Here is a 14,040-nt window from a genome sequence, read left to right as displayed (position 1 = left end):
AGAATTTTCCATGAATTTGAAAATGAATGGTCTTCGTCATTATCTAAGTTATTGGTTAATTCTCAAGTTATATCGCCTCACATAATATTTCTCGACATTTATTTTTATCATTTATAACACTCCTTCTGTCTCATAATACTTTTTCTTTTCTTTTTAGTATATTTAAAAAATACTAAATATAATCAATTGACCAAATTGGTACAAAAATAAATAATTAAATAAGATTTAGTGACAATTTAGTAAAGAAAATAAAAATAAAAATATACAACCCCTGTGACAATTTGGTAAAAGAAAATTAACCACATGCTACAACTTGGTAAAAAAGTAATCTCAAATGACATTTGGTCAAAAAAAACCCATAGATCAAATTAAAAGAAACAAAAAAGATGGAAGTATTTCATATATTACCGAGTGATTTCTATATAAATTGCTAAAAAATAATTAAATTACATAATTATGCCACATTTTATCAATATTTCGAACATAACGTCTACATTCGCACAAATTATTTTTTTACCGGTTCACACTAAAACAACTAATTTTACTCTTATTAAAATGCTAATTCAAGCGGTTTACTCAATTAACGATTTATTACGAGTAAGAATACTATACTAAATTTTGGTATATGTGTATTTATAAAACCACTAATTGTGAATTAGTGGTTTTGTATCTTTTTATAATAAAAAAGGCACAATTTTGATTTTTTTTTTGGGGGTGAAAGGCACAATACACAGGAAAGTTTTGTAAAATGTACTCCGTAGCGTACATGAGATAATTAGCTATTTTCAATCATTTTGTATGGAAATCACTCTATATTACTTGTAGTTCGCATTTCAAATCTGAAGAGTGGGTAATTAATACGAGTAATCGCATGAACCCAAATTCAATCAACTTTTGACTTCAATTTCCCTTTTTCTTCCACCCTCTTTTCCTCATTCAGTTCGCCTTCGCCACCTCATTTTAAACATTTCAAACTCCAACAAAATTCAGCTGCTGTAGCCATACCCATAACCACCATCCAACTCTCTCTCTCTCTCCCATTTGATCTGCAAAACTCCTTCATCAAGTCCAACGCAGTCGATCATCATAATTCTACTACAATAATCGATCAATTTGAAGTCAAATCCAACACTTGGATCTCTCATCTTCAGCTGCAGAATGCATTAAAATTCCAACCGATTTGATCAAGAACAAGAGAATGCTGGCAATGGAAACTGCAAAATCGAAGCTCAAAATTGGTGGACTGATCGCAATCACATTGATAATTAGTGTAATTGGATTATTCGGCTTGTTAAAGCCAATTCACAATGGTTGTGCTATGACTTACATGTATCCGATGTATATTCCGATTTCGGCGCCGAAGAATTTGTCGTCGAATAAGTATGGATTGTATTTGTATCATGAAGGATGGAAGAAGATTGATTTTGATCAGCATCTTAAGCAGCTTAATGGTGCTCCTGTGTTGTTTGTACCTGGCAATGGCGGTAGTTATAAGCAGGTATTCCATTTTTTGAAATTTATTCCTGTTTTGAAGTTTGAATTTCTTCATTTTTGGCAGTTGCTTTAGATAGTAATAAATTTGTTTAGCTTGTATTGCTGGATTATCTTGTTATTTTCAGTAATTTTGGTAAAATTTTGTTGCTATTCATGGTTATTATTCGGTTTTAGTCGGAAATTATTTTAGGCATTCTCCAAAAAGATCATAAAAAAAGTCAAGAAAATTAGGGATTAGGATTCAAAATTGGTAAAAGATTGCTGAATAAACCTAATGTAAACTCGGATTTGAATCTAGAATCAGAGTCTGGTTTATTTGGATTTGACATTCGGTGTTTGCGGTTAAGTTAGCATAACTACCTTCATTTCGTATTATTTGCAACGATTTGACATAAATTGTGCGTAGAAATTCTCTAATCGTTGCAAATAATATGAAACGGAGGTAGTAATTTTAATTAACTGTTATATCTAAGCTTGCTTGTAGGAGCAATGAGGCTAGATGTATTTATAAATTTGATGCATAGTGAACAGAATGTGTAGAGTGGAGTAATCTGACCCTGTACGAGCTGATACGAGGAGTATATGTGTCCATGTGGAATCCGGGTAAGTATGCGTTTCCAAAAAGTTGCATCAAGAATAGAACATAATTAACTGTTATATCTAAGCTTGCTTGTAGGAGCGATGAGGCTAGATGTATTTATAAATTTGATGCATAGTGAACAGAATGTGTAGAGTGGAGTAATCTGACCCTGTACGAGCTGATACGAGGAGTATATGTGTCCATGTGGAATCCGGGGAAGTATGCGTTTCCAAAAAGTTGCATCAAGAATAGAACATAAGCATTGTCACAATTGGTTGGATTTTTCAGAGGAAATTTGTAACTTGTGCATTGACAGATGATGTGAAACTAGTATCAATGATCTTATGCTTACAAATTTAAAAGCTATAGAGCTAGGAAGAAGAAGATAGGTATGATACTATGATTTGGGACAGACAAATTTATACAGAGGTGGAAATATATGTGATTCGAGGTTATGAACTTCTAAAGTAATAATGCTTTAAGCTTTCATGCCAACTATGTACTTGAAGCTACTATGAAACTGTCTTTCGTACACAGTGTGCTGTTCCTGCAGTCCTGCTTCTGTTTTGAATGGAGTTTTTGCAAAAGCAGAGAATAGTAGCTTTGGCGTGATTCCTTTGTCAGAGTTTCTATTTATCTTTTGTTGCTTTGCTCCTCATAGGTGCGCTCAATCGCAAAAGAGTCTCATTGGGCATACACCTCAGGGCCACCTGAACGTAGTTATTATCAAGTGGCTTCTTTGGGTCCAGAGGAAGAGGAGGAAGGGCTGGACATTGGTGCAGCTAAGTTTTCTCTACCCAATCAATATGCTTCTAAGCTGGACTGGTTTGCTGTGGATTTGGAAGGTGAACATTCTGCCATGGATGGTCAGATCCTTGAAGAACATACAGAATACGTTGTATATGCAATTCATCGGGTATGGAGTCATCAGCTTGTTTATGATTATTTACATGTTTTTGATTTCCTGTAATTGGCGATCTTGTTTTGTTCCCTTATATTTTTTTGCATTCCTTAGTTTCTGTCTTTTCTTTTACCAGAGTCTTCTGTTTGCTTGATGTGCTACCAGATATTGGATCAATATAAAGAATCTTCTGATGCTAGAACTAAGGAAGGTGCTGCTGTTTCTGAAAATTTGCCTAAAAATGTTATATTAGTTGGTCATTCCATGGGTGGTTTTGTTGCTAGAGCTGCCACTGTTCACCCAAATTTACGGAAATCGGCTGTTGAAACAATTGTTACACTTTCGAGTCCGCACCAGTGAGTACCTGTTTCATTTCCTTATTTCCTTTTTTAAAGCGGACTGGGGAGTTAGTGGGTTGCTTTCACTGAATGGTATAGCATTTCAAAAAGTTAATCATATGAGCTTTACTTGATGCAGGTCACCTCCTGTGGCATTGCAACCATCTTTGGGCTATTACTACACGTCCATAAATCAGAAATGGCGGGAAGGATATCATATGCAAGGTTCTCATGCTCGTAGTTATGCATCACGTCCTACACTCTCTCATGTTGTTGTGATCTCAATTTCTGGAGGAATCAATGATTATCAGGTTCCTTTATGTCTTACTTCACAGCTTGAATTTGGCTATTGGTATTGACATATCTCAATTGTTCTCTTGGTTATATTTTCACTGTCTTCAGTAGTAAGCTCTTTTCCAACTTGCCTCGTAACAGTTGGTGTCAGTCAGATGGTTTTTGTATTACCTACCATGATATCTTTTCCTGATTTAATATTTGTTTTTAGATAAAGAGTAACATGACTGCAATGTTTTCTCACCTTTTGGTAAACACCCCCCCCCCCTTCTCTTAAGAGAGGACAAATGCAATAGATGAAGTATGTTATATCCTTTGTTTCATTAGTTTATCAACTTGACTTTTTTATCAAGTAATAGTGATAAAGTACCAATACTGAGAGCTTTCAGATTAGCGCTGTAATATATGCATAGACTGATTACTAATCCTCTAGGAATCTGGGATATACAATTTGATGTATTATCTAAATGGTAAGTAGGTCTACACTGTGAGATGGAGTAATTTCCTTTTTACTGTGCATCTTGGAAATGATCGAAGTAGTATTGAAAGTCACTAGACAAAGATCTTGGTAGTGGTAGCATATTTTATTGGCGGATTGTTTTGATTAAAAATAAAATAACCAACTTATCGAACATTTGATTAGCTAACTGAGTAGAAGTAATATATTTTGGTACTGAGCTGCACAGCATTTCTAGTCTTTTGAATATTGATCAAGTCTAGCATTTTGCGATTGTGTCACTAAATCCTTTTGACCACATGTGTATTCTACTTTTTGACTAGGATGGGGATGGTGAAGCCCAAAATTTTCTAATTTTATGTCACCAGCTAGATCTCTTGTATGATATTAGATTCCTAGTTTAATGAATCAACTTTTAAAAGCACTAAGATAATCTTGTACTTCATAGTTCGGAAACAGGATTGACAGTCATCTTTATAATTAGCCCTTTCAAGGTGAGACTTTGACAGTTAACTGGAAAGTTGCTGATTATAGTTTTGTTGGTTAGATGCTCATTTCTTAGGATCCTGAGTATGTATTCATCCTTTTTGTTTGCAGCGCCTCTGGTTACTGAGTGCTTTAACTATATGCATATGCTGTCTAGGTGATGTGCGTTCTAACTCCTTTCACCCTGTCTAAAGGTGCGGTCGAATTTAGAAACTCTTGATGGCATTGTCCCTCCCACCCATGGCTTTATGATCAGCAGTACAGAAATGAAGAATGTGTGGTTGTCAATGGAACACCAGGCAATTTTATGGTGCAATCAACTTGTTGTCCAAGTAAGGATTTGAGGTCTCCCACCAGCAGAGTTTATACTTTATAGCATAAATCTTTTGTTCGGAGTTGTGATTTTTCTTACTTTCAATACAGGTGTCACATACACTTCTTAGTTTGGTGGATTCAGTAACAGGAAATCCATTCACTGATAGACAAAAAAGATTGGCAGTTTTTACAAAGATGCTTTATGGTGGCCTTCGACAAAGAGTTTTGGCCATTGGTGGTGATGAAAGGAATTATCTTGGTATTTCATCACACTCCTAACTGCAAATGCTGATTTGTGAATTAAAGATTTCTTTTCTGCAATTATACTAGTCACCTTGTTTTATGGTACAGTACTACAAAAGCAGTTGCATATCTGGTAAATTTTTTGACGATGGGCTTGTGTTGACCTATGATGCTATGACTCTATGTAAAAATGTATGACAAATAACGATGGAGCAGGAATGCTGTTTCTCTATACTCAAAAGGCTAATGTTTTTCTAGATTTAGGACTGTATTATGCATTGAACTTGTATAGAATTTCTGTTGTCTATAGTTAGAGAAAACTATTTGTGTTTTTTTTTTTCCCCCTCAATAACGTTAGGCTAGTATGGTAGTATTTTAATATTTTACCATGTCATCTATGTAAAGTCAAGCTCAATGATAGTTTCGAAAATATATGAGCTTTCATTCTCATATAGTTGAACTAAAGGGGCTTATCTCTCTGACTACTGGAAGAAATGATTTACACATAAGACAAGTCATTTATAAGTACATTGCTCATGGTATCTTTTTAAATAGCTAACCTTTGCCCAAAATTCATATCGCAGGTTCTTGTCCTAAAAATGTTTTATGGGATGTGGACAATCTTGAGAAGGATCTTTATATTCAGACTCCCACAGTCACTGTCTTAGCAATGGATGGAAAGAGACGTTGGTTGGATATTCAGAAGCTGGTTAGTCTCGGTATTTATGGAGCAATCAGTACAATAGATATTTCCTACCTATTTTCTTTTCCTTATGTGCTATATGCAAAATTTACATGTCAATAGAAGTAAATATGTAGAAAAATGGGATATAGGGGGATCATCTGAATTAAAAATTTCAAACAATAAATGATTTTTGACTATCTTCTCTTCCCCTTTTTCTTTTGGAAGGGAGGCCATAAAATAATTATCTACTTCTTCTCTCACACTACTTTATACATCCATTTCAAGGCTCTGTTCTGTCTAACTTCTTTTGTCTGAATACATAATATCAAAACTTAAAAGCTACCTTTCACTGTGTTAGAACTAATTTTGTCTAAACTTAATTTGAGGAATAAGAGAAGATGAGTTGAAACAAACAGACCGCTGTCTATGTGATGATTATTTGTCTGAAAACGTGGAAAGGAATTAAAGGATTGCTATCAGAATTTTCTTTTTATCTATTTAGGGTGTCTAAGAATCTGTTCATGGAATTATGGCTATGAATTGAATCTTAGGAGTTTAAAATTATTGTACATTGATTTGAAAGTCCATAGCTGCAAACAATTGCAATGGTTTGAGTTATTCCACTTGGCTGCTTGCATTCATTCTTTGGTATTCTTGAATGCTCTGTATCAGTTGTAATAGTTTATTCATGTCTGTAGGGTTCAAATGGGAAAAGCCATTTTGTATTGGTTACAAATCTTTCCCCATGTTATGGGATCAGAGTTCATCTCTGGCCAGAAAAGGGAAACTCTTCATCTGACTTGCCTCTTGGCAAAAGAATAGTGGAGGTGACATCAACAACGGCACAAATTCCATCAGGACCAGCACCAAGGCAGGTACTAATCTGATACTTCCCTGTGTTATCCTCAAAGTTATCTGGTTAAATATACTGCAAGGCCTTAACTCTTTCCATTTTCGTCAGTTTTAAAAAGTTCTTGACAATTTTACTAATGCCTTTTTTGACAAACCCTTATTACTATGTTACCTCTCTTACTCCACAATATTTTCACCTCTTCTCATTTAACTTAATCCATCTTTTTCTTACACCCGCATACCTTTTTACTCTATCTCTCCTAATTTACCCAGTTTTTTCTTACACTCATTCACTATGTCAACACCTTATCTTTGATTGCCTTAATTTGTGTGCATACATTAACATAATAAAAGAACATTCAGAATTGGAGGTAGTATATTTTTTATGGTCAACGGTTGACTACAATCATTAAATTGTTTTATGCTGAGGTTTCTTACCTTCAGTAATCATTGTGATTTTTATTGAAGTATGTGGAGGCAAATCATCCTTATATCATTCAAATAAGCTTGTATATAAAAGATATAGGTCCCTTATTGATAAATCGTCATTGTAATTTAAACATACTGACATCTCTGAATTTTTTTTATGGCCATTACTATCAGATTGAACCAGGGAGTCAGACAGAACAGCCTCCTCCATCTGCTGTATTTTGGTTAAGGCCTGAAGCTATGCAGGGATTTAGATTCATAACAATTTCAGTGGCTCCTCGGCCGGTATTGTCTTAGGACTCACTAGAAATATTTTATTCTGTATTACCCAATCATGTCAACTTTACAACTGATCTGCTCAAACTTCTGTATGTAGACGGTATCTGGGAGACCTCCACCGGCAGCTTCAATGGCTGTTGGACAATTCTTCAACCCAGGGGAGGGAGTTAAGGAATTTTCTCGGTTCTCATTACTTCTGTCTGCCATTTTGCGTAATGTAAGCTTTCTCTAATTTTGCATTTGTCAAAAAATCTACATTCATTATTAATTTTTAATTTGCTAAATTACTGATGTGCAGGAGATATTGTTCAAGGAGGATCATCCTATAGCTCTTAATCTTTCTTTTACCATCAGTTTAGGACTGTTACCTGTCACGATTTCTCTAAAAACAAGTGGTTGTGGAATAAAAAATTCTGGATTTTCAGCTCAAGAGGATGATGATGTTGAAAACAGCCGTAAGTGCTCAGTTTCTATTTGCTTGTGTGTAGTAGAATTTCATATGATATATTTAGATTTTAATTAGCTAATCTTAATCTGGAATCTTGATACATTATAGATTCCTTTCGTTTCCTGGTACCCACTATTGGAGATTTGCTAAAAATGTTTAGGCATAGCCTCTGGTTTTTCTTTCCTAAACCTTAGTTTGGATTCCATGATGATAAGATGCTATAGATAGTAACTTAGAGGGTTCCTACTTCCTGGCTTCTTGGCTTGAATTTCATATACTCCAGTAAGACAACTTGATGATCACTGTATTCTCTTTTTAAAGCTGAAAAGATGTGTTGTAATTGGGATGAAGTAAGTTGACTTTTACAATTATGCTGAAGTTTCTCTTGTTCTTTGCTGAATCTGCTTTCACTATCCATGTAAAAAAGACACGTTTGTTCTGCTATGTGCTAAGCATTCTAAGAATTGATGTGCCTTCCCTGCAGATCTAAATATCTAAATGTGTTTTGCTTCATTATCTTTTTTATTATTTCATTTTAATTAGCTAGAATTTAACTGTTGTAAGATTCAGCTTCTTTAAGACATAACAGAATGGACTCTCAGTTCGATGTCGTTGTTATTAGTTCTTTTAGGGTTGCAATTAATCATTTAAAATCGTGTATATCTTGGGATTGTATAGTGCTGAGTATTCCTGATTCCTCTTTTTGTATACCCAAGTGCCTTTAATTGACAATTACTCAGACATCAAGGGTGTAAACTTTCCAGTATTATACTACCTGTCTGGTTATCACATTGTAAGTATAAATTACATTATAATAGAATAATTATTTGTGGATGGAAGGAGAATATATATTAAAGGTGATATAGTGATATTTGTAGCTGGCATTGCAAGAGCCTTATAACAGTAAAAAAAAAGAAAAGAAAATTCTACGTAATTTTTCCGAGAAGTTGATTATTTCAGTATCTTTTCATCTGGCCTTTTGACATTGTGTTTCACTCTCTTTCACATGATTATTTAATTGCTTTGCATCAATTTTTTTTTTTTTTTTTTTTTTTTTTTTTTTTTTTTTTTTAATTATTGCTTATGCTATGTCATTAGGGCTTTGCAAGATGCGATGCTTTCCAGCTGTGGCCTTTGCTTGGGATAGGACATCTGGTCTTCATGTATACCCAAATCTGAATTCTGAAACAGTCATCGTAGACTCTGCACCAGCACTCTGGAATTCAGCCCAGGGATCGGACAAAACTACTGTCTTGTTACTGGTACATCATTTTTTTTCTTAACTAGTTATTGACTTATCACCATTCATCAGTATATTTATTGTATCTACTCTTAGTATTTATTCAGTACGGAGTACATAACTACTCATTTATTCCATTAACTTCCATTGGTTCTGTTTACAGGCCGATCCTCACTGTGCTTACAAAGCTAGCTTTTCTGTTTCAATCACTGCTGCTGCAAGCAGATTTCTGCTTCTATACTGCTCTAAGGTGATGAGTTGTGCTCTATGATCTAAGTATCAATATTGTTTTCCTCAAGTTTTGCTATGTGTCACTCACCAAAAGAGCATGTTCATTTAACTGTAGATCTGATTTTTTTTAGAAATTTTAATAAATTTTCTATTGTTAGAAATTTGGTTCTAGTATCAAAGTCTGGTGTGGCAGCAAGGATTTGCAGATAAAATTTGTGTTTACAACTGGAAAGTTACTCATACCTTGGTTCCATGGTGAACATTATCAGAAAATTGCAATGTGTCGATTGGTTTGAAAATCTATCTTATCTAAAGATCAACAATCCAACTCCCCCAACTTCTCTTATTGGCCACAGACTATCTATGTTTTATATGTTACAAGAACAGGCAACTTTTGATTATCTATTCTATTACTAATTCATAAAATCATTATATTTAGGAAAGGTTTCTAAAGTAATTCTATTCTACTATTCTAGTAGGCTTTTTTTTTTTTTTTTTTTTTTTTTTTTTACACCAGAATTTTGAAATTTGAAAGCAGATATCAAATGTGGAGTTAATAGCTTTTATTTTTTTGACTAGGTCAAATCACCGATATGTAATATATGTGCCTTGTGTAATTGAACATGGTTTCCTTACTGCTCACTAAACATAATTGTGATTTGTGAATTAAGCCTGTATGGGATAGTGGTTCACTGAACCTTATCAGCTGTTTGGTTCCTTAATCTAGAGTAATATTATAACATATGCTTTATCACCTATTCTCAGTTGACATCATTCACTGTCTTCTGTGGCCTGCTATGAGATCCCCCAATTTCTTTGATACAATCTAAATGATGAATGCCTGATTATAGTGCAACTCCAGTTTTTAAAAAATTAATTGTCAAACTTGTACTTATAGGCAGATGTGCCTATGTGGGCTACGTTTTAAGATTTGCTAAGCTTTGCTTTTTAATAATGTGTCAATGCTGCATGTTTAATTCAAAGCATAACAAAGATGCCTAGTCAGTATTGGATTTGTTGATTTCCCAAATTTATATGTTATGTGGTTGCTGTTGCAGATAGTTGGTCTTGCTATTGCCGTAGTCTTCTTTGTTCTCATGAGGCAAGCACATGCCTGGGAGCGTGATTTGCCTATACCATCAATGTTAACTGCTGTTGGGTGTAATATGAAGCTGTTTACCCCATTTCTCCTAGTGACTGTAGTGCCTTTGTTCACCCCTCCAGTGCTCTCTGTCCTTCAGTTTCATCCCATTCCATCAGTCTCAAGCTTCCTTGTTGTATCACTTGCCTGTTACATGTTTGCGAATGGCCTCATCATTATTCTGATTTTAGTCTCACAGTTGGTTTTTCATGTCAGTGCCGTTGCTCATGTTTTCTTCAGGAAAAGGTCAGTTGACTCAATTTTCCTCCTTCATTCACTTAATGTTTTTTGGATAAATAACAACTTGTTTATATGCCACAACTGCATTCTGCTTTGGCCTTGCTTTGGAGTCCCTCCTTCCCAATTATAAAATATATCGCTGGCTTGCTATTTTTTGTGCCTGACTAGTACTTGCCATGTCTCCGAACATGCAATGACAGTTGTGCAGGCTGTGCTTGATTGGAACTGATGCCAATTTTGCTTGAATGCCTCTTTACACTTTCTGTGCGCTTGTTCTGTGCAAGTTCATGCATGAGGATTGAGAATTACTAGAATTTACAATTCGTCTCCGCAGAGTAAAATATTTCCTGATTTGTGAAAGGTTTCTGATACATAGTTATCCTCTAAATGAAAGTATAAATTTGTCAGAGACTGTGATTTACTGAGCCATAGGGCTTGACAAACAATACTTCCTCTGTTTTTGTTTCTACCTGCAATACTTTTCATATCACGCTTGCCAATGCATTATTGTAATCACTAACATCTTTAATTACCACAATATGTAAAAGTAATAAAAATTTAATAATGAGGTGAATCTAACAATATCTCACATGACTATTTTGCTTGAATGCCTCTTTTACATATTGTTAGATATTGTATAATGTGGCCAATTTTACATATTGTATAAGTCAAAGTGTTGCAAGTAAAAAAAAATTTGAAGTATAGTGTTATAATTTTCTCTCCAAGCTTTGCAGTCTTTCATAATTTTGTATACGTACTTAAGTTAGACAAATACTGAATGCTCAAATGCAGAAAATTGAAGCTCAGCATAGCAATGTCTTTTAAGAAAGTGAAAGATGTCGAAACCTTAAAGCAGTCCTGAACTCCCGATCATATGTGAAGACAGTAGAAAATCAAAAAATATGGGCTCTGTACAAACTTATACATTACTGGAATATACTTGAGTGCTAATTATGTATTTCCTTAATAAAATTAAAAAGGCTGAAGAGAGCTGTCAATAATCTTTATCTTGCGTTATTTTTTTCCTTCTGTAACTGACTGTCATCCTACCTCTTTATACTACTGATGTAATGTTAATTTATCTTCGATCTGTATACTACTACTATCATTATTAGTACTAAAGTATCAGTATTTGTCATGATTATAGTCTTCTTGCTCATTATATGGCAGGTGGCAAGTATGGGAAGGGAACTTCTGTTTGGTCTGTCTCCAAAAGTTTTTCAACCTTGTCTCCAGGATCTTTTCATTTAAGGTAGTGACTTTGACAGATACCAGTTGCTCTTCTGTTGGCATATAATCTTAAATACAACCTAAAAATCTTCTTGCCTTTTGTTTTCTTTCTCATCTACTAATAGAAAATGTTTGTCTTGCCTAATTTGCTGTGGACAGGTGGTGAGAGTTATTAGATCTAATCCAGTACTCATGATGGCTTTGGTAGCAACCATTTTGGTGTGCTTTGTTCATCCAGCATTGGGCTTATCATTACTGCTGATATCACATTATTTATGCTGCCATAGTGCATTGTGCAGGTAATCCTTGCAAGTTGAATTTCAAGTCATTTTGGGAAAGATCACCCTGTTTTTTTAAACGCCAGTGTTTAACTAAATTTATTAAGGTCAGGACATCTTGAAACAAAATCTAGTCATAGAATTAAATTAAGACAACTTTTATTGTTTATCATTTGAAATGTAGTATTATTTCTCAGTGAAGATTTTTGTAAAACAAAATGATGGAAGTTGGTTACTTGGCCGGCCTGGGGAATCCTTGCAACTTTTATTGTTTATCATCACCCTCCCCCCCTGGGGAATGTCATGTAGATACTAAAAAGTGATTTTTTTTTCATTTTTTTGGTGACAGCTATTTGACAGCATCCTATCGCAGAGGAACACAAAAAAAGGAATCATATAACTCTAAAGATAAAGACTATGATCGGTCGGAACAGTATGCTTCTCAGCAAAGCCGTCGGTCGAAACGTGGTTTGCCTTTAGAAGAGAATCATAACATTCCTGGTGGACCCCTTTACAGTTATGATAACATACAGTTAGAAATCTTCCACCACAGACATGGGATGCTAATTTTGCATTTTCTTGCAATGCTAATGTTTGCTCCTTCCCTAGTGGCCTGGTTACAGGTAAGAATGCCAATGTCTTGCTCTTTGAATTTTTTAGTAGTTGTCGTTAATTATTATTTTTCACCACATAAAATACCCGATTGGATTATGTTCTAGCACTGTGTATGACTGGATATGAACACTATCAATCTCGAGTCATAAATTGTGGGAAGGCTGTCATATCTTGCATAACTTTGTTTGAACAACAGGTATAGATTTAGGGTATACCAGAGATACTTGGATTATGGCTGTGTTCTCCGTTAACATTTATAAAAGATGGTTTTAGATAAGATCAATTGAGATTAAAAAACTTTAGCAAAAATACCCTCACTAGTCAAGGAAATTTTAGACTGGAAATTCTAAGGAAATTATAGACTTCAGATAAGTTTAAGTTAAGACTTTGTAAAAGTTCAGGAAAGTTGCAACCCTTCACTTCTCAGTCCCAGTGATGTCTAAGTCTACTTTATCATTTTTACTCCCAATGATGTCATTCATGTATCAATTCTAGTACACTTCACTCAAAAATAAGCTTTAATGTGAGTTCTCTTGTAAACCTTACCTAGGCACGTCTTAATATTGGGCATTGCTTTTGTTTGCAGAGATTAAGAATGGGTCAGAGTTTTCCTTGGTTTCTAGATTCAGTTCTTTGCATTGGTGTCATCCTTCATGGTGTTTGTGACTCAAATCCAGAACTTAATTTCTTTGTTTACCCCATCCCTGGTGTACGTGGGCTTGAAGTAAAGTTGAGCTTTGCCTACCTGCTTGCTGGATATTTTTCATTCTTGTCAGGCCTGGCATTGGCTCCTTATAGAGTGTTATATGCCATGGCTACTATTGGAGCACTTTCATTTGCGTTCAGAATGATCCGAAGGAGGAACAGAGAGAAGGGAGAGGCAATTTTTAGTAGTCGGAAGCACTCTCATCGCCAATAGTTACAGTAAATTTTTGTAGGTAGGTCCTGTACGTTGTACCAATCATTTGTTGATTGCCTTCTGAAGGTATTGTAAACCCTAGCTTCTTGCCCTCAGTTTTGCAATTCCATAACCATTTTCACGATATATTTTTTTTTATTACTGTGGAGAAATGTAGATTGAACTCTGATATAGGACAAATAGATTTAATGTGAACTCACTAGTCAGTATCCCTTTAGGGAGATAACAGAGTTATTTTTCTTCGCTTTTGTATTTCCCATGTAGCTTCACACGCAAATACAATTTCTTAAATGGATTTTTTCATCTTGTTTTCAGTATTTCTAATATGTTTGCACTCCTACTTTG

The 14,040-nt window shown here is 34.7% G+C and overlaps 1 protein-coding gene across 1 annotated transcript; it reads left to right on the top strand.

The window, feature by feature from the left end:
* The first annotated feature begins 718 nt into the window (after positions 1-718).
* Positions 719-14,009, top strand: LOC110705905. The gene is made up of 18 exons (XM_021883824.1): positions 719-1,498; positions 2,736-2,990; positions 3,141-3,331; positions 3,453-3,624; positions 4,745-4,882; positions 4,974-5,124; positions 5,693-5,817; positions 6,492-6,668; positions 7,249-7,359; positions 7,451-7,570; positions 7,652-7,808; positions 8,900-9,063; positions 9,205-9,291; positions 10,331-10,659; positions 11,824-11,905; positions 12,043-12,182; positions 12,511-12,784; positions 13,363-14,009. The coding sequence occupies exons 1-18, from the start codon at positions 1,199-1,201 to the stop codon at positions 13,693-13,695; spliced, it is 3,306 nt and encodes a 1,101-aa protein (XP_021739516.1). The 5' UTR covers positions 719-1,198; the 3' UTR covers positions 13,696-14,009.
* Positions 14,010-14,040: the final 31 nt, after the last annotated feature.

The sequence above is a fragment of the Chenopodium quinoa genome, unplaced genomic scaffold, assembly GCF_001683475.1.
Source record: "Chenopodium quinoa cultivar QQ74 unplaced genomic scaffold, ASM168347v1, whole genome shotgun sequence".
Lineage (NCBI taxonomy): Eukaryota > Viridiplantae > Streptophyta > Magnoliopsida > Caryophyllales > Amaranthaceae > Chenopodium > Chenopodium quinoa.
Note: the sequence above shows the minus strand (reverse complement) of the source record. Positions and strands in the feature narration are given on the sequence as shown.